At 30.6% G+C, this 19531-nt stretch overlaps 3 protein-coding genes across 3 annotated transcripts; 1 reads left to right on the top strand and 2 right to left on the bottom strand.

The window, feature by feature from the left end:
* Positions 1 to 733: 733 nt before the first annotated feature.
* LOC8264997 (ethylene-responsive transcription factor ERF020) lies at positions 734 to 1677 on the bottom strand. Its single transcript, XM_002527995.4, has one exon. It carries the CDS (start codon positions 1396 to 1398, stop codon positions 898 to 900), a length of 501 nt encoding a protein of 166 aa, XP_002528041.1. The 5' UTR covers positions 1399 to 1677; the 3' UTR covers positions 734 to 897.
* A 4663-nt stretch (positions 1678 to 6340) lies between these two features.
* LOC8264996 lies at positions 6341 to 8888 on the bottom strand. The gene is made up of 3 exons (XM_002527994.4): positions 8370 to 8888; positions 6871 to 7131; positions 6341 to 6750 (listed from the first exon to the last, which is right to left on the bottom strand). The coding sequence occupies exons 1-3, from the start codon at positions 8760 to 8762 to the stop codon at positions 6562 to 6564; spliced, it is 843 nt and encodes a 280-aa protein (XP_002528040.2). The 5' UTR covers positions 8763 to 8888; the 3' UTR covers positions 6341 to 6561.
* Positions 8889 to 11643: 2755 nt separating this feature from the next.
* LOC8264995 (organic cation/carnitine transporter 7) lies at positions 11644 to 18941 on the top strand. Its single transcript, XM_002527993.4, has 6 exons — positions 11644 to 11849; positions 11994 to 12268; positions 13174 to 13411; positions 15603 to 16119; positions 16244 to 16446; positions 18538 to 18941. The coding sequence occupies exons 1-6, from the start codon at positions 11844 to 11846 to the stop codon at positions 18790 to 18792; spliced, it is 1494 nt and encodes a 497-aa protein (XP_002528039.1). The 5' UTR covers positions 11644 to 11843; the 3' UTR covers positions 18793 to 18941.
* The last annotated feature ends 590 nt before the right edge of the window (positions 18942 to 19531 follow it).

Below are 19531 nucleotides of genomic sequence, written 5' to 3'. Positions count from 1 at the left end.
AAATAAATAAATAATATTTTTATTTAACAAGAAAAAATAAAATAAATATTTTCATATTAATTTAATTTATTTACGGGAAGTGAAACGTACACTTGGAGATGAGCTAAAATTTGGATTGATTTGGTCTTTAAATAAAAATTATGAATTTAATTGTTGAAAACAAAATAAAGTTGGAATAATTTGATTCAACAACACAAGTTCATGGCACTATTTAATCACTTGGTCTTTCAAATAATTGAGTATATGTTAATTATTTAATATCAATATATAAAACACCTGTATATATATATTATCCTGTTGCAGTGTATATAATTAATGTAAGTAAAATTTTAAAAAATACTTTTTGAATAAAATGAGACATGCTATATGGGATATTTAAGATTTTAGATAAATATTTTGATCTAAACATTCAAGTTTATAGATACATTTTCTATATAAATAAAAAATGAACCAAAATTATCCTTGCAATCCTATCAATTTACACTACCAAGTGTAATGGTCAAATTGTGTTCTATCAAGCTCAAGTTGGCGTTGACTTGACTTGACTTGTTTAGTAAAAATGTGTGTCATGACCTAATTATATGATCATATTGCTACCCATGTCTTCTTAGTTAATCATCTTTACTTTTTTATGTTTATTTTCCAAATGAAAAAATATGAGAATTCTTTTCTTTTTCTTTCTTTTGACTATGCTTAGAACAAAAGAAAAAAACCAAAAAAAGAAAAGTAGTAGTTGACATGGAAATAAAGTTATTCACTACTAATTATATTTATGGATGTAAGGTTGCTAATTATGAAGGAAAATCTCAAAATTAGCCAATTCACTTTGGATTCAACTTAATTATAATTCTTTAGTATTATATACATATTTTTATAGTCATCTTCGATGTGGGAAAACTACGAATAATCTTCAACAGAAATGCTCAAATCACCGTCTCCGCCATAATCTCTACCCTGACCACCACTCCAACTCCCATTACTGCCCACACCATCTTCCCACCCAAGCTCTCCCTCTTGGCCAAGATTAACCGCATAGCTTCCATTTCTGCTGCATTGATTACCGCCATTAGAAGACATGGACCTGTTCAGTATCATCTGTGCATCAATCGCCATGCCAGCATCGGATGCAGATTTCTGTATAGACTTAGGGGACATGTCGGCTTTGACACTTGCAGGCAGCATCAGAGGAAAGTTCAGACGACCATCTCCTGCTCTTAAGCAATAGGAAGCCACATCGTGTGCCACAGCGGCTGCCTCAGCAGTAGAATAAGAACCTAACCACAGCCGTTCCTGCGTGCCCGGAACGCGAATTTCCGACACCCATTTCCCCCACTTCCGGCGGCGGACACCCTTGTACTTCTTTTGCTCTGTGCTTGGGCTGGGACCGGTGCCGCTCATTTTCCTTGCAGAACAGAAAAAAGGATCTTTTGCGGAAGGAACGAACAAGCAAGAATTAGGAGGAGAGATACAAAGAAGATAGAAGAGAGAAATAGGTATATATAGGTTGAGGATCGTGCAAAGTCAGAAGGGGAAGAGAAGGTCAAAATTTTCAAAGGTCAGCAGAGAAGAAGAATAAAAAAGAAATCCATGGAAGTTTAGTAATGGGCGGTGCTTTTATTTTTGTTGGTAGGGGGGGAAGGGAAAAGAGTGGGAAAGCCAAGTTGGTGCAGATTTCATAAAAGAGTAATGAATAGGATGGCACTTGTTTGCTGTACTTTTGAAATTCATGAATTTATTAAGCTTCTAGATTTTGCACAAAAAGTTGGTCTCAAAAACGTGTTGAGAATTTTTAAATAACCCTATTTTAATTAATATATACGTTTATTTCAGGAAAAATGAATCATATATGACGAATTTATGTCTAGATATATATTTAAAAATTACATATCATTTATTTATTTATACACATTTGAAATTGACAAATTTTAAGGTTAATTTGGCATTATTTATTATTATCCGTTTTATTTTTTATTTTTTATTTTTTAATTCGGCTATTTTTTGAAACTGAAATTTTGAAAGGAGTAGTTTTTTAAAATTAGATTTAAAAAAAAGTAATAAAAATAAAATTAATTAAAAAGTTCCCCACATCAATGCTAAACTGACCCTTGACCTTATTTCAAAGAGGTAGAAAGTTGTCTAAGTTAACACATAAACACTCTTGCATTACTACTTGATGCTTTTTGTTGTTACTTATTATAAGAGAGGATATGGTTCACTTAATTACTATTGTAAAATTATACATAGATATCAATTAATATTTTATTATGATTTTCATCCCAAATAAAAAATGGGGATTTTAGTTTTCAAATCTTATTTAAGATATTTGATTATTCTGGGTCAAAAACATAGAAATTAACATAATTATAAAACTTGTCCCAACAAGAGGTAAAATAATACACCAAATAGACTTTTGGGTGGTCTTGTTATTATTCATGGTGAATAAAGTCATTAAATAATGTTACAATTATGAAATAAATTATTTTTTGGTCTGAGACTTGAAAGAATTTAGCACATGGTCAACCATATTTATAAGCAATGCATCTCTTACCAATTTAAGATACCAAACACAAAACAGTATCTATGATTGGTGGATAATAGGATTATTACCTAAGGCATATTAAATTGGAGTCTATGTCAATGTCTCCATGTGCAAAATATGTTGGTATTCAAGTAATAAGGTATTTTACACAAATAATACTGAATGCCTAGATGATATTACACAAACACCCTTTTGTCTTCTTTTTTTTTTTTATCTCTTTATGGTTTTAACTTTTTTTTTTTTTTAAAAAAAACAGTTTTTAAATTTTTAGCATTTTCTTTGGAAGCCTAAGATTTGATTTAGATTTTTAATTTGATCTTAAAATAGCAAGGGTAGATTCCTCATATTAACCTGAGTTTCAATCTAATTAGGTGGGCCGTATGAATTATTTTTATTCATTATGTTCTAAGCTACAATGTCTTCTTATATATTATTTTCAGAATTCTACAAATAACTCATTTCACGCTAAAATAAAAATAATTGAAAGTGGTTTGATCTAAATTTATCCAACGTGGCATATGCTAAACACGTGTCGGACATATATTAGTCTCATTGTTCGTATGCTACATATATCAGACATCAATATTCTATCATCTTAGGAGTATAAATCCTTAAAATACAACAATAACCAATATATTTTCTTTCCTCCCTTTTGTCAAGCATAAAGAGTGCAAGTACTAGTATTTATGATTTAAGATGAATTACAAATTATAAACATATAGTGAAATAGAAAATTTACAATCACTGTGGAGATCAAATGAATTTTGCCTATTAAAGTATCAAGAATTGACCCATAATACTACTTGGGTCCTTGACTAAAATGGGTGAGAAGTGATAGTATACAAATGGGTTTGAAATGGTCTTCCAATCAAACCCAATTTGAGGCATAGATACCTTGAACAGTTTTTACACATGCATCATCCACTTTGAAATTAACCCTTCACATTGCTTTTCAGCCACAGGCTTTGCAAGTGCACCAAAAGATTTTCTAAAAAAGGTTCTCAAAAGTTTAGTTGGTGTTTTTTTTTTTTTCCTTTTCCATTTTCGTGTTCTTTGGGTTAAGATAAATGACTCACGTGCGTTTTGAAAATACTTGTCTGCTTATTCATTAAATTTAATGTAGAAAATAAAGTAAAATAAAAGAAAATAAGCTTCAAAAGATAAGAAATGTTCAAACATGAGGAAACATACTTTTGACCTTAACAAAATAAGTTAATTTCCTTTAACTAATTTGGGTGGACTATGGAAGTAGAAGAAATTCATTAATTTATTTCAACTAATTTTCTCTAGTTTTATAATGTTTGAATTCAAAGCCTTCGTGTTAAACTCTCATCCCTGTATAATCTAATTATATAATTTTAACCGTTAGAAAATTTCACCTTACAAAATTTGACCACTTGTTTGAGATGAAACAGACCACCAGTTCTGGGGAGGTTAGTAATTTTATAATTTTCTGTCGTAGCCGCCGGCTTCGGCCGGCTTCAATATGTACAATAACAACTAATGCCAACATATTACAAAAATTTATTTGTAAGAAAAGAAAAAAAAATAAATTTGTATATTTTCTTAATTCTCCGCTTAATGTTTTAACCATCTCAGCTAACTATAATAAATTGATTCATTAATTTTTTTTTTTTTTGTAGAATATTGAATTCTCAAAGTTTTAAAATTCATAAAAAATCAATATATTCATAAAATCCATTACATATCAGCTAACCAAGATGAAATTTAGCCGAATTATTAAAATTCTCTTAGAATGTTAAATGTTTGAAATTTTAGAATCTATAGAATATCAATCCCGTCCTTCTAGATGTAAACTTAATATGTATTAGCTAATCGTGATAGATCGATTTTTTAAATTTTCTTAGAATGTTGAATTCTTGACATTTAAAATCTACAAAGGGTCAATCTCTTTCTTTCTATCTATGGATTCCATATGTAATAACTAACCGTGAGGAGTTGATTTTTATTAGATCTTTCTAGAATGTTAAGAGTCTTCGAAGTCCTTTTGTGGAAGGTCTATATCACATATGCCTTCCATGTACGTGAATCTAAACACATGTGCGTGTGTGGCTAAGGAGTTGAGGTTTTGGGGCATTTCCAGAGGTCAAAATTGACTTCAAAATTATAATTGGAAACAAATATAATAATCCAAAAAGCTTAGGTCATTATTTAATTTCGATTTCATTCCATTTGCCTAAGTCATTATTTAATTTCTCTTTTCCTTTGACAACAACCAGATGTCGGTCCAACACATGCAACAGTGTTGTTTTTATTTATTTATTAGGGTTTGAACTCTGATTCTTCTCTTAAAATAATGTTGCAATATTACGGGAGTTAGGCACTAATTGAAAATGTTAAGAGTAAATCATGTTAGATTAAATAAAACTTCTTTTGTATAAAGCATTTTTTTCTAATTAATTATGCTAATTATGGATAAATCAATGTCTCATAGTATCATCCACGACGACGACTGAGCACCGGTTACTAGTAAGAAGTGATTGGTATATGTATACTTTTTAATAATTTTATTTAATTATTTTAAAATTTTAAAATAAATATTCATATTTTAATTGATTTTTAAAAATATTTTTCGATGACAGTTTTTGAAATTTTACTATAAAAAAGATGATGTGAGAAATCGACTATGCTCTTTAAAAAAATAATAATTATAACAAAAATAAGTTGTCTTAGACTTAAGATTATGACTATTAAAAATCTCATATATGTGTATGCTCACATTTTCCACTTAAATGGAATAAAATTTTTATTGACTCACTAATTTTTATATTAATAAATAGAATGACTTGCCATATTATTTTTTTCATTATAAAAATTAAAACAAATGTTACCGAAAAATATTTTAAAAATAGACTGAAAACATAGGTATTTGTTTTAAGATTTTTAAACAATTAGATAAAATTATTTAAAAATATAAAATTCAGAATTTAATTAGTAATTAAGCCTATATTTTATCAGTTTTGATATAAGTTTCTTCTATTTTTATAAATTGTATACGAAAGTCTTCATTTTTAAAACAAAAAGTCATTTTCTTTAAAAATACTTAATATTTATTTTGACCAGGAAAATATTTTTCGCTCATGAAACAAATGGATATGGAATATATTTTCCATGAAACAAATGGATCCTTAGAAACAATTTGTTTGATTTTGAAGGTTTTCCAATATTTGATATCAAGGGTACAAAGATTAAACAGAAATCTCATCAGCCGGGCAAAAAATGGTGTCCTACCAATACCATACATGCTATCAGAATGGATGTCAAGACAGACAAAGTTGTTGGAGATCCAAGTAGTTGGTCAGTGAAAGATGAAATGAAAAGGACCAGAAACACTACAAATGAATGAAAATCCAAGGAACATGCATTCTGAGACTAACACTACAAATGAATGAATATCCAAGGAACATGCATTCTGAGACTAAGTGTTGAGAATTTGAATGGAAGTCAAATGAAATGTAGAATCCACTAATGTAATTGGACTTGGATCTAATCAATATCAAAATTACTAAAACTAGTGATTTGGTTGGTTGAATTTTAACTTTTATAAATTATTTGTAATATTTAGTCTTTGGTACGAGGGTAGCCTTTCAACTTTCTTTTCTAGAGGCAGCTCTGCCAAGATCAGCTTGAAAAATCTCTCTTCAGCATGTCAGCTGACAACCCAACAAGCAACTCAGAATCATAAGTTGCTCCAGTCCCTCCATGAGCAAAGAAAATTGAAAAAGGGAAGTGGGAAGATCATTCAATGGTGCTGAGGTGCACTTTAACCAGTCATCATCATATTTGAACACTTGATATTTATTGTACAGATGAATTTAGATATAAGGGAATGTAGAAGTAAACATGAAACAGCTTTGTTCGTTATTTGTGAACAATATACAATAGCAGATCAATTATGAAAAGAAATGGAGATTATACACCATTGTGTTGTAACTAAACAGAAAAATGACCTCCTATGGAACTGAGATTCTTCTCACCCCTTGAAAGAAGAAATGTCGCATCTACTGGAAAGCATTGGTTATACCATATAGAAAGTCCAAGAAGCCTATTCCTTTGAGAAGTCCTTTACCTGTCAAGAGCTCAAAATCTAATAACAACAAGAAGCCAATTACAGCAGCCTTTCCATTAATCAATTCATTCTTCCCGGTAAAGCCAAATCCCTCTTGATTTTCATCGACTACCATTCTCACCTAAAGACAATCACAGAACATGTCGATTCAGAACAACTGAAAACAAAGATGTAAGTTCTCTGCATTACTTTAAAGCATTTGATATGAAGGTATTCAGCCCAAACAAGTTAATGTTGTTACCTCATCGACGTTGACATCACTTGCAGTCATACCAGGTTGAGCTTTTCCACTAAAGACTATTTCTGCAGATGCATCAGATTTTACACCTCCTCTCATACTGATGTAAATATTCTCTTCATCGGTTTTAATAGGATAAACATAGAGTGCCCTCAACGGAGGTGTTAGAGCTCTGAGCACGGGATTCTTTGGATACCAATCTTTGATAGCTCCATTCCGGAGATCAAAGGTGCTATCAGTTGTAGGACAAACTATACAGCCATCCTGGGAAAAAGAACCCAAAAAGATGAATAAATAAATATCACGTTGCTTCCTTTATTCATCAGAGTACATTATTTATGAGCAAAGCTGATGCTAATGGATACCAGATGAGACAGCACATGCATTCAACTCACTCTAAAAGCACGTCAAATCAACAACTATGAATTTATAAGTGCAGGCTTCTTGTTTCGGAGAAAAATCATAGATGGAAATCAAATTCAATATGAATTAACGTTCTGCATCCAAACATTCTTTGTCAAATGTGGTATTGTAGTGGAATATGGCTTCAAATTTTCATTTTGCACCGACTTCCAAGGATCAAAGAGCTATATGTACATTATCTGCTTATAAGTGTTACCAACAGGATTCCTAACTGCATCACCTAAGAAATAGCAGATCACTTAGATGGGAAGAAATTTTATGCTATTTATTTTAAAAACCGAACCAAAAACCATTGACAAATCAGACCATAATTGCCTATCTGTGAGACTTTAGAAGCCTTCAATTAAGATTTGAAAACTTCAGAGTTGGTAATTTCAGGGTAGAAAATCCATAATGCATACAAATGTAGCAAACAAAACTATGATATTCAAGGTATATAAGCAAGCATCTAAGAAGAGTCTTCCAGGAACAAAGTAACCATTTTTTTTAAAACCAGGGCAAGGCCAGCACCTGTATTTACCTGTGAGATAATAGCGACAGCGTATTTTTTTGAAACGAGGCCCTCGGTAACGTGAAATAAAAACTCCTTATTTTACTTATTTTTTTTTATTGAATTTTCAAAAACCTAAATTAAAACTGAACTACTGAACTAAAGGATAAATATGATAAATGGTTCTTTTTAAATCCAATCTTCCAATCCAATTCCATCCATAAATAAGCTATATACTATAATTACAACATCTTTGTAGCGCCCGTACGCCTAGGCTAGCAATAGAACAACTAACAAAAGCCATTAATTCCGACATTGTGCCAACCGGGAAAATATTGCTTCTTCAATCAAACTTGACCAACCATTTTTCCTATGCAAGCATTAGTTTCAGAAGCTCATCAAAATAAACACTTTGACATTCAAGAAATAAAGAAACTTCAATGGAAATGGACACACTAGTCAATTTTACTAATTAGCACAAAAGCACATACCAAGATTAGCATTTTCCACATAATAAAGCTGCAATAAACATGGTAAAAAAAAAATCAACTTAATTAAGCAAAATTCACAGTTAAGCTAAAAAGAAAACCTGGGTGAGCTTGGCATTGAGAAGGCCTTCACTATAAGCTCCTTCAGCAGGTGACCTATTCTCTATAGCGAAAACCTGATCCTTATACCAAAGCAACAAAATTGTCTCCCCATCTTGAATAATCACCCGCCTTTCTCCTCTAGGCAAAGCCGCCAACGGAACCACAGGAACCCAATTCTCCCCGGAAGAGGGAGATTGCTCACTCACTGATACTTCTGCAGCCTTGCAAGAAATCTTAGGAGAGCGAGCTTTGAGAGAGACAAACTGACATTTCGTGGCAGAATGGTGAAATGGGTGGTAACGGAGGGAAATGGGGACGATGCGTGGAGGGTTAAAAGAGTAATTCCGAGGGAAGGAGGAAGTGAGGTGGGAAGGAGCAGTGGCGGTGGCCATGGAGGAAAGGAGAGTATGGAAAGAGTTGAGAGGAAGAAACTGAGTACGAGTCTATGATTATCCATTGGCCACAGAAAAAAATGGATAATTTAGGAGGGAAAGGCCAATGGGGCATGGCTGCCTTCCATTCTGCCTGTCTATTTCTGTTGAGCCACATGTTTTTTAAATTATGGTGAATGAAATTATGATTCAAAGATTTTTTTTTTAATTATTATTTTTTGCTAATTTATATATTATTAATTTTTTTTTTCAGATACATTATTTTTAATATACAAAATTATTATTATTATTATTATTATTAATTTAAATTTATATATAATTTTATAAATTTTTATCAATTTATTAATCAATAAATTACATTCCTAATTGATTAAATATTAATCTTAATAATTATATTCTAATATTATATTAACTAATCAATTTTTAAATTAAAATAATTATTTTAATTATATTTTAAAAATAATTAATAATTTATTAACTAAAAACTTTCTATCATATAATAATTCTAATTTAAAAATTAAATTAAAAAATTATCCTTTCAATTATATAATAATTTCTAATTATAAAATATAATAATATTAATTATATCAATAGTATCAATTTATATAATATTAAAATTAATTAGTAAATATTCTTAAAATAATTTTTAAGAGAACACCAGTGTTGCTTTTCTTTTTAATTGTTTGATTTAAAATCAAACTTGTATCTCTCTTCCTTGTTGTTGTTACTATTGTTAATGAGGAAGTTCGACTCCTTTATTGCAGCGGTGAGAGGGAGCTTGAGCGGCAAAACGACAGTTGTAGATGAAACGACAGTTGTAACCATAGTTGTCTCCCACAATGGCAGTAAGAAGGATATGGGACTTTACTAAAAGATATCGTCATACGGTGGTGGATTTGGGTTAAAACAGTGACAAAGTTACGATGGTAATAGCAGCAGCAGCAACAAATGCAGTGAAGTGAAGAAAATAAAGTTTCTTAATGTACGAATTTCTCATAAAATTTATATATTAAAAATAGAAATATATTTATTATATTATTTTATAATATAATAATATTATATTATTATTTGAATACTAAATTTCAATAAACTACATTATGAATTAATGTATTTTTATTTTAAAAATTGTGGTTTACTTTTTGTCATTTTGCTATCCTATGAATACAGTTGCTAGCAAATAACGGTCAAATTGTACAACACTGTTAGCAAATAGTGATGTGGCAGTTAAAAGAACAATAGTTATTACTTGCCACTTCAGAATCTCTTAACAATATTGTATAATTTAATCATTATTTACTAACGGTTATATTTATAGGGTATTAAAGTAAAAAAAAGAGCAAACAACATACCTTAAAGTCAAATATGTTAAACCACATGTTTATTCAATGATATTTTCTCAATTTTAAATTATGTGACATACAGTAATTAAGCCCTTATTTACTAAATTTTTTTTGAATTAAGAGTGAAATTTATACAATTAAATTTTTATTATAATGATTCTAATGCTTATCATAAATGTCAAGTTAGATATCAATAAATAGTTAGTTAAAGAATAAATTTAAATACAAAATACAAAATTCATTCCAGTAATTAACTAAAGAGAACTACAATTCGAAAGAAGATAAAAGGATAAAAGTTCAAATACACCTTTAAACTTTGTGAGTAGCTAAATAGATTTTTTATTTTATTTTTTAAACCATTTTAATCTAAAATTTACTATTTTTAGATTAATTTAGCCTTTTTTTTTGGAGAGAATTACACTCTTTGTATTAAGAGAATAAATTTAATTAAAAAATATAAATTAATTTTTAAAATTAAGTTTAACAAACAAGTAATTAGCTATTAATAATGTCATTAAAAACTATAAATTTTTAATAATTTTTTAGTTTACTTTAATTTTTTATTATTTAAAAAAATTTGACTCTCGCTCTCTCATTTAATAATAAATTAAATTAAAAGATTAAAATTTTGAATTAAAATAACTTAAAAAAATAAAAAAAAAACTTATTTAAGTGCGCATGCAAAGCTTAGTAGCCTATTTGAACTTTATTTCTAGATATAAATACTATATGTTCCTTGTGTACCAACTTGTTTCAGGGTGAGCAAGTTTGGAAAAATATTTTTATAATTTTAAATTTTATTTTAGATATTTTTTGAGTTTTCAAAATTAATTTTTTAAAAATTAAGTAAATATATGTTTTTTCTAAAAGTATGTTTGAGAAAAATAATTTATAAATAAATTCAAAAAATAATATTAAATTAAATTTTTTTAAAAAATCTGATTTTTTAAATAATCAACCGCAATTCCAAATATAACCTCAGTAGATAATATTTTTTTATTGAATTGTTATATATATATATTCTTAGCTTATTTTTTGATTATATTATTTTTTTCAGTTTATTATACTTAAATTTTTATTTTAGGTGGCACTTTTCAAAATTAGCAAATATCTACAAAAGAATTTAAAATTAGAACAATATTTAAGAATTTCAAAATGGGCGATAAATTTTTAGATACTCCATGAATAAAAATTACATGTTTTACTAATATGTTTAACTATTTTATTAAAAAAAATGTTTAACTATGTTTGTTCTTAACGAAATCAAATATAAATGACAAAAATGTTACATATTTTTTAAAATATAATTACAAGAGAAATAAATTTAGAAAATTCAATTTAATATTTATATGTATTATTCGTTGTTTAATTCTATTTTTATATTATATTTAATATATATTTGTTATCTAATATGATATATCTCATATATATATTTTAATATATTTATAAATATAGAATTTAATATAATTATTTAAATATTATATAATGTTATTTTAATATATTTATATATTTGAATGCCAATAACGTCGTTATTGAGCTAGAGTCGTGTGGTTGAAAGGAAACATCTGCTTGCTATTGCTATCATACACGCCATCAAACAATCCCCACTTTTTATTTTCCTTTATAATTGCAACTCTGATGAATACCCATTTGGAAGATTCAATTAAACGCGTAATATATAACCATCAATTCCATTATAAAAAACCCATTATCTGCAACAACATCAACAGCAAAAGTACTGATGAAGGTATAACCTTTGATTATCAATATATCTGTTTATTTTGAAAATATTGCATTGGATGGTCCAGAGCCAAACTAATGACATGAATGCTGTTAATGTTAGAGTATGCTTTCTTGATAATTCATGTAAAAATATCAATGGGTTCTTCAGATGGAATACGAAAGCCAAAACCTTGTGTACAATCTTGATGAAGCACTTGCTGCTGTGGGATTTGGGAAATTTCAAGGTTTTGTTCTTGTTTATGCTGGTCTTGGATGGTTTTCTGAAGCAATGGAAGTTATGATTCTCTCTTTTGTGGGTCCTGCTGTTAAGTTGAAATGGGAACTCTCATCAACTCAGGAAAGCCTTTTAAGTACTGTTGTTTTTGGAGGTATGCTGATTGGCGCTTGTACATGGGGACTTATATCAGATAATTATGGAAGAAGGCAAGTTCTCTCTGTATATATTTATTTATTCTCCTTTTTTCATTTTCCAGATTTTTTTTATCCTTTCCTTTTGTCACATTGCAATACTGGAGAATCCTGTATTAGGTGACCTGTTTCATTGCCTTTGAACTTATTGTTTTTGGTCTAGTAGAGGGATTGGGTTAAAAAGTTAAAATGCATTCTATCAACTTCTGAGCAAACTTTTGCTTCTTTTATCTGAAAGTTTTGCACTTGGCTTTTATTTGGTGGAAAAATCTTATATGATCAGTTTGACAAAAATCTTATTTAGTCCAAATTGAATAAACGTGACCAGAAATTGGGAATAACAGACCAGAAGACTAATGTGGCTGCCATATTGGAGAGAGAAGGGAAAAAGAGAGAAATTTGAAGGAATTAAAAGTCTAAGAGATTAGTCTTTATGGATCTCTAGAAGATAACTAGGATAAAAAGAATGTGATGGGTTGCTATCCATGTCAGCCAACTGGTGAGCCTTTTACCTGATTCAGGTGACATTGGTTCAATTGAGACTAAACTGAAGGTTTGATTACAAAACTGATGCAAATTAAATATTTATAACGAAATAAAAGTAGTTAATTCTAGCATACCTGCTAAAAGAAGTAATTTATAGGTGTCAATAAGGATTTATTATTGTTTAAGGCAATCCTACCTTCGGATGGGTATACTATGTACTTAAGATATTGTATAGTTTGTCCATTCTCTTATTGCCATATCTGTTTTGGGAAATTTTATTTGTTTTTGCGTTTCTTTTATTTCCTTAAGATTTTCTGGATTTAGAATATGCACTAATAGCAATCTGTAATTGATCTTTCTTTTTCATCTGTCTGATACTCTTTTCTTTTTCACCTTTTTGGCTTGTTCATTGATACTTTCAAATACTTTTTCAGGAAATGTGTTTTAAGCATAACAGTTATTACTAGTGGAGCTGGATTTATAAGTGCTTTCTCGCCAAATTATTTAACATTAGTGGTTCTTCGATGTTTGGTTGGTTTTGGCCTTGGTGGGACACATGTATTCTTATCTTGGTTTCTTGAGTTTATCCCCACTTCACATAGAGGCAAGTGGATGGTTATCTTTTCAACTTTCTGGACACTTGGAATTATATTTGAGGCTTCACTAGCATGGGTATGTCTTTTTGCTGAACTTCTGTTGTTATTCAGATATGCCATTTGTTACATTTGCTTTACTGTAGGAAACAAAAATTTCTTCCTGTGGAAATTGCTGTTTCACAACTAATATGAATAAGAATGATATTCTTTCTGACCAATGAGACATTGCTTACTAGGCAAAGGGCTGCGATGTGATTCAGGTGTAACCTTGATTGTTTAATCGACACTCTTAATTCTGAATTGCCAGTCCTCCATATGTACCTGTTGTGTATGAATTTTTTTCCTTTTCTTACATATCTAAGCATTTTGTAACCACCATATGTTCATTATACACGAAACCATTTCTTCATCCTTCTCTTTCCCAGACCAACCCCTCCCCCCTATACTCCAGTAGCATTATTAGATTACTTTAAGAATTAAGATGCTACTTTTTGACTTTTGAATTTTCTTTCATGTTGCTTTTCAAAAGGGAACCTTTGGAGTAACATCACCACTTTATCACTAATATCTATTTTATTCTGGGTTTGAGCCTTGCACTCCTAGATAATGGTAACCGTTGTCTCATTATTGTTTAATTACTTTACCCTTGTTAATTTCCTTATTTGGCATATATGTTAAGTACTTGTATCTTTTTCTGTCTAAAAGTTCTTTCTTTTATAAGTGTTCATCTTTATTTGATCACTAGCTTGTCGATTACCAAATTTAAATTTTAGAGGAAGTTGATATTAAGGGCATATTTTTATGTATTGAGACATAAAATGCTGCATTGAGGGCTCCAATTTCCAGTATCTCTCAAAGAAAACAAAAATCAGCTTCTTAATGCTTTCATATGTTTTAGATTGTTTCCTTTTTGCAGTTTTTCCTTTTGTTGTAAAAAGTTGAATTACTTCAGTCTCCTTTCATGGGACTTGTCTTGGTCCACTTGTGTAGCTTCTCTTGCTGAATCGGAAACATGACATTAATTTTTCTTTGCGAGTATCATTGCAGTATGTTGACATGATTCATTTAATGTTCATTCACTATTTCACATGCCTTCTCAATTGATTGTTTGGATTTGCATGTGCTGCCTTCTCACTTTCATTTAGTGACATTATAGGATTTGAGTAGGTATATGAGTTTGTTAGTGCTTTTGACTTTGGGCAGATGTCAGATATGTGCTAAATTGAAATGTTATTTATGGATGTGTGGCTTCATCAGTTACTTATGTGATACTTAAATTTTTTTAGGTACTGCTAGCTTCTCATCATAAAATATTTGCTTTTGGCATGACATTGCATTTTTGCGTGCCAAGGAAGAAGAATGAATCAATGAAAAGCGATTCTTATTTTATCGGCCTTAAAGTAGAATATTCTAGCAAATAGCTTTCAAACAGAATTTAGTTAAAAAAAAAAAAAAGCTTTCAAACAGAATTTCAGGAGAGTTGAAAGCTTTCAATTCACTGATAAGTGCTGCAGCAAAAAAAAAATACATACATTCTTGGAGTTCTAAATTAAAAGTATGGCTAGAGCTAAACCATGGAAGAAACTATGAATGACAGCAATATCATATTCTGTAATGAAGCACACTCAGTGACTATCACTAAACCCCTGGGACAAAGTACAGGTTTGAGTTTGAACAACTAATGCCTTCAAACCCTTGATTAATCTAACGGAACTTTGAAAGTCTTTCTGTGATTTCATTCTTGATCCTTTTGTCATGCCATGTAATGTAACCTTCTGACACTATTTTAAGATTATTGTACTACTATATATGTAACCTACCTCAGACGGTTGTAACTTTGAAATAGCATCTTTGACCCATTCTCGGAACAAAAATTTCACTGTTACTAGTTGTAAATTCAAAATTTCATGTATCGTTCAGTACTCTGCATTATTTCTTTAAATTGCAAAGGAAGTTTTAAAAAAAGTTGGGTGGGGAGGCAGAGGTGGGAGGAGTTATCTGGCTGATTTTGTCTGTCATGTTAGATATCATAAATGTCATGCAAGATCAAGATGATTAAACTTGATGACTAGAAGTTGTATATAAGCCTTCTTAATTGGAAAAGAAACAGTAATATGAAGAATACAAAATCTTAGAGAAATGTCAAATTTTACAATAAGCAAATTTATCTACGTATGTTTAGGAGTTAATATCATCTTAAGCAAAATAAAGACTGAAGACTTTTTGGAACTAAGTCAAATTTGAACATTCTGTCATGATTATTGCAGATTGTGATGCTGAGACTAAATTGGAGATGGCTACTTGCACTGTCCACTGTACCATCATTTAGTTTACTGCTCTTTTATGGTCTTGTACCAGAGTCCCCAAGATATCTATGCCTGAAAGGAAGAACAGCTCAAGCACACCAGGTTCTGGAGAAGATCGCTTTAGTTAACCAAAAGGAATTACCTCCGGGCATGCTTGTTTCTTATGGGAAAATTAAAGAGGATGAAGAAATTTCTGCATTAGAACAGAAAAGATCTCTACTCTTTATGGATAGAGAAAAGATCTCAACCCTAAAATCTGGCTTCTCATCATTTAGTTTGCTTTTTTCATCAAATTTGATTCAAACAACACTTCTCCTCTGGGTGTTATTCTTTGGAAACGTATTCTCATATTATGGCATCATATTATTGACCTCCCAGCTAAGTTCTTCAGAAAGCAAATGTAGCTTGACTATCTTGCATTCGCAAAATCCGCAGGATGAAAGCCTATTCATGGATGTGCTTATCACTAGTTTTGCAGGTTCTACATGCCCTGTCTCTTCTTTATTGTTTTCAGTTTTAAAATCCATTTTACGACGAACTAGTTTTTCTATTATTTATGTTATTATACCTAATGGCTCTTTTAACTTGCATTTACTCTGCAGAGCTTCCTGGGATTCTTTTATCAGCTATGATGGTGGATAGATTTGGCCGTAAACTTTCTATGGCTATCATGTTCATCTTTGCTTGGATTTTCCTTTTACCACTGGTTTCTCGTCAGTCAGATATCTTAACAACAGGGTTGTTATTTGGTGCTCGCATGTTCTCCCTGGGAACCTTCACAGTTGCAAGTATTTATGCTCCAGAAGTAAGCCTCTAAATTAGTTAATTTTTCCTTCGTTAAACGCACTTGTTCTAAGATAGAATCACAGTTGCTAAAATTCCAATTGAAATTAGCATGGAAAGACATCTACTAGACACAAAACTGCATTAATAGTTACTAATAAGAAAAAGGCAAAACTCATATTTTGGTCATGTATTTTTCCTGTTTGTTGCACTTAGTCCCCATCTATCAATTGTCTCTAAAGTGGTCTCTCTACTTTTCTTTCTGTACTCAGTTAGTCCCTATGTTAAAAGGTCCGATGCGTGTGTTGGCACGCTTTATTTGCATGTAGATGTCTCCTAACTTACCACACTGGAAGCTGACAAGGATAAGTAATTTTTGATGTCCAAAACGACATAATTTTAAAATTGATGGATGGGGACCAAGTGAAACAAACTCGTAAAGTAAAAGGACCAAAATATGAGTTTTGCTTTAAGAGGGAGAGATAGAAAACTGATGTGCAAAACTGCATTCCTGTATTTCTGGCAAGTGTAAAATTCTATTTCTACCAAAATATCCCACTTATTATTTTCTCTGTCACCATCTTCCATCTATGCTATGAGAGACACCTCGTCCCTTTACAAAACGCATAGATATAAAGCAAGCCAAGAAAGTGACCTCCTCTCTCTCTCTCTCTCTCTCTCATTCACTCTTTTCTTCAACAAAACAATTAAAGAAAAAAATTTCCCTTCATCCACCTTTAATCTGTCCTATATTTTCAATCTTTTAGAAAAACAGAACAATCTTTGATCATCATAAACAAACTCTCTGTTTTTCAAATTTGATATGTTTTTGGCCTAAAAATCCTGTAAATCTCTTGAATGATTGAATATGCAAATAGGTTTTGATCAATCATGGACTGTTATCATGTATAATCTTTGTTTCTTAACATCTATATCATGGCTTATAATGATTATAATTCATAATGTACAGATGATCGAGTTGATTAATCATGTGTCTTTTTTCTGTTTTCCATTTCTTCCTGCTAGCCCTTTTAGGTTATGGATTCTTTTATGCTATTTTTTTTTGGGCCAAGTGCACTACTTGTTAATTGTATTATATCTCATGCTCGTTTGTTTAACGTTATTCTCTTCAGTGTTCTTCTCCATGTGAAGAAGAGCAGAATTTCTGAATATGAAAGAGAGACAAACCCTAGAGAGATAGAGTTGTGAATTTGAAGTGAACCCAAACATTTTCTTTTTATATTCGAACCCTAGAATTTTGTCCACCTCATTATCCAGTTGGATGATGACTAGGAATATATCTTCTTAAAAAAGTTAATTATGTGGAAATTACTTTAACAGCACTATTATCAATTTTGCATAATTGTTAACATAGGAACTAACTAAGTACAAAAGTAAAAGTAGAGAGAGGGACCAATTAAAACACAATTTTTGGATGGGGACCAAGTGAAACAAACTCATAAATAGAGGACCAATATATGGGTTTTTCCTAAGAAAAATATGAAGTTATAGAATTTTTGTTCCTCTCAATGTTCATTGACATAGTCTGCAACATATGAATTTCATGACCTTCTGCTCCTCTTTTTTTTATATATTAGTTTCAAGATCTAGTAAGTAACAATGGAGCAATTCCTTGTTGTGAATGATCTCCTAACAAGAAAGCAGTAGAAGCAAATTCATTTAATAAATCCATTCAGACTGAGTTGGCATTTGAAACAAGTATAGTTCTCGTTGGCTTTAGTAGATGTAATTCTGGAGTCTGCAACTTGACAACTCTTTAGTTCATTTTAGTTTTCTCTTTGTAATGTGTTATTGTTTGGTCATCCAGTTGTGTATTATGACACCGCGGAAGGTTTGTGTTTGTTTTTGAACATCCAATTTCAGACTTCATATTTTGAGTACCCTCTTTATCGTAATAAGATAATGACATGTGCGTATCTCTCTGAAAGTGATGTAACATCGCATTTTAATTCTGCTTTCTGCAGTTTCATTATATCACAGCAAGAACAATTTTGTTTTCGTGATTGGCGGTTTTTCTTCATGTCGACTTTGTAACTATTTGTTATGCTTTCTTTTCATCCTTCTGGTTTGATTTTCCAATTTGTTTTGCCAGCTATATCCAACCTCCATTAGGTCGACCGGTGCTGGAACTGCGAGCGCTGTGGGGAGAATTGGTGGGATGGTATGCCCTCTCGTCGCGGTTGCATTGGTGAGCAACTGCCATTTCAAGGCGGCTATTATTCTGTTTGAGGTCGTAATTGCTATAACAGTTGTCTGCATTCTGCTATTCCCATTTGAAACCAGTGGACGTGAATTGAGTGACCGCTTAGCTGCACCTGAGTCAAAACAAGATCTTGTTGGGTATTAGATTTGTACAGCTTCACCATTTAGAAAAAAGAGGGTAAAATAGTTCATCTTGTATTCTTTCATTATTCGATGCGCATTGTCAACATCTATGGTAAGAATCGGATCAGTGGAAATTCAGGAGTTACGAAAATATTCATTTTTTTGCTGCAATCACTCATAACATGGGATGTGTTCATCCAGTACTAACTAGGGGCATTGCCACCTCTATTCTTTTGCTATATTCTCACCATGCTTCTACTAGCATTAGTTTATGTGTTTAGATCAATTGTTTGAGCTACACAAGCAATAGTTCTTAAAACCCTAAGTCGCACGGAAACAGAAAAGGCGAAACGACAAAATATGGATATGGATGTGGCGAAACAATATTTTAGGAAACATAAATATGGAGAAAAGTGTAAAATATTAAAAGTATAAAAGTATATATAGGTATTAAAAAAAATATATATGGAATTATAACTATTAATTTTGTTTATAATTAACTTACCATCAGCAAATATTAAAAAGGACAATCCTAAGAAAAATAATAAATCAGGTCTCTAAAAATAAAGAAAAGTAAGTCTTTACAAGTTCCATTTTTTCTTTTTTTTAGAGGTTATTTATTTTCTGAAAGTAATTATAAAAATACTCTATTATGTTTAATACATTTTTACCTGTTTCAAATACTTAAATTTATAAACTCATTGATTTTTGCTTATTCATTGCTGATAGTACAAAATCGATCAAAATATAATAATATTTTA

This window comes from Ricinus communis, chromosome 2, assembly GCF_019578655.1.
Source record: "Ricinus communis isolate WT05 ecotype wild-type chromosome 2, ASM1957865v1, whole genome shotgun sequence".
Classification (NCBI taxonomy): Eukaryota; Viridiplantae; Streptophyta; class Magnoliopsida; order Malpighiales; family Euphorbiaceae; genus Ricinus; species Ricinus communis.
The sequence above is the reverse complement of the archived record's forward strand: the minus strand, read 5'-3'. Positions and strand labels throughout refer to the sequence as shown.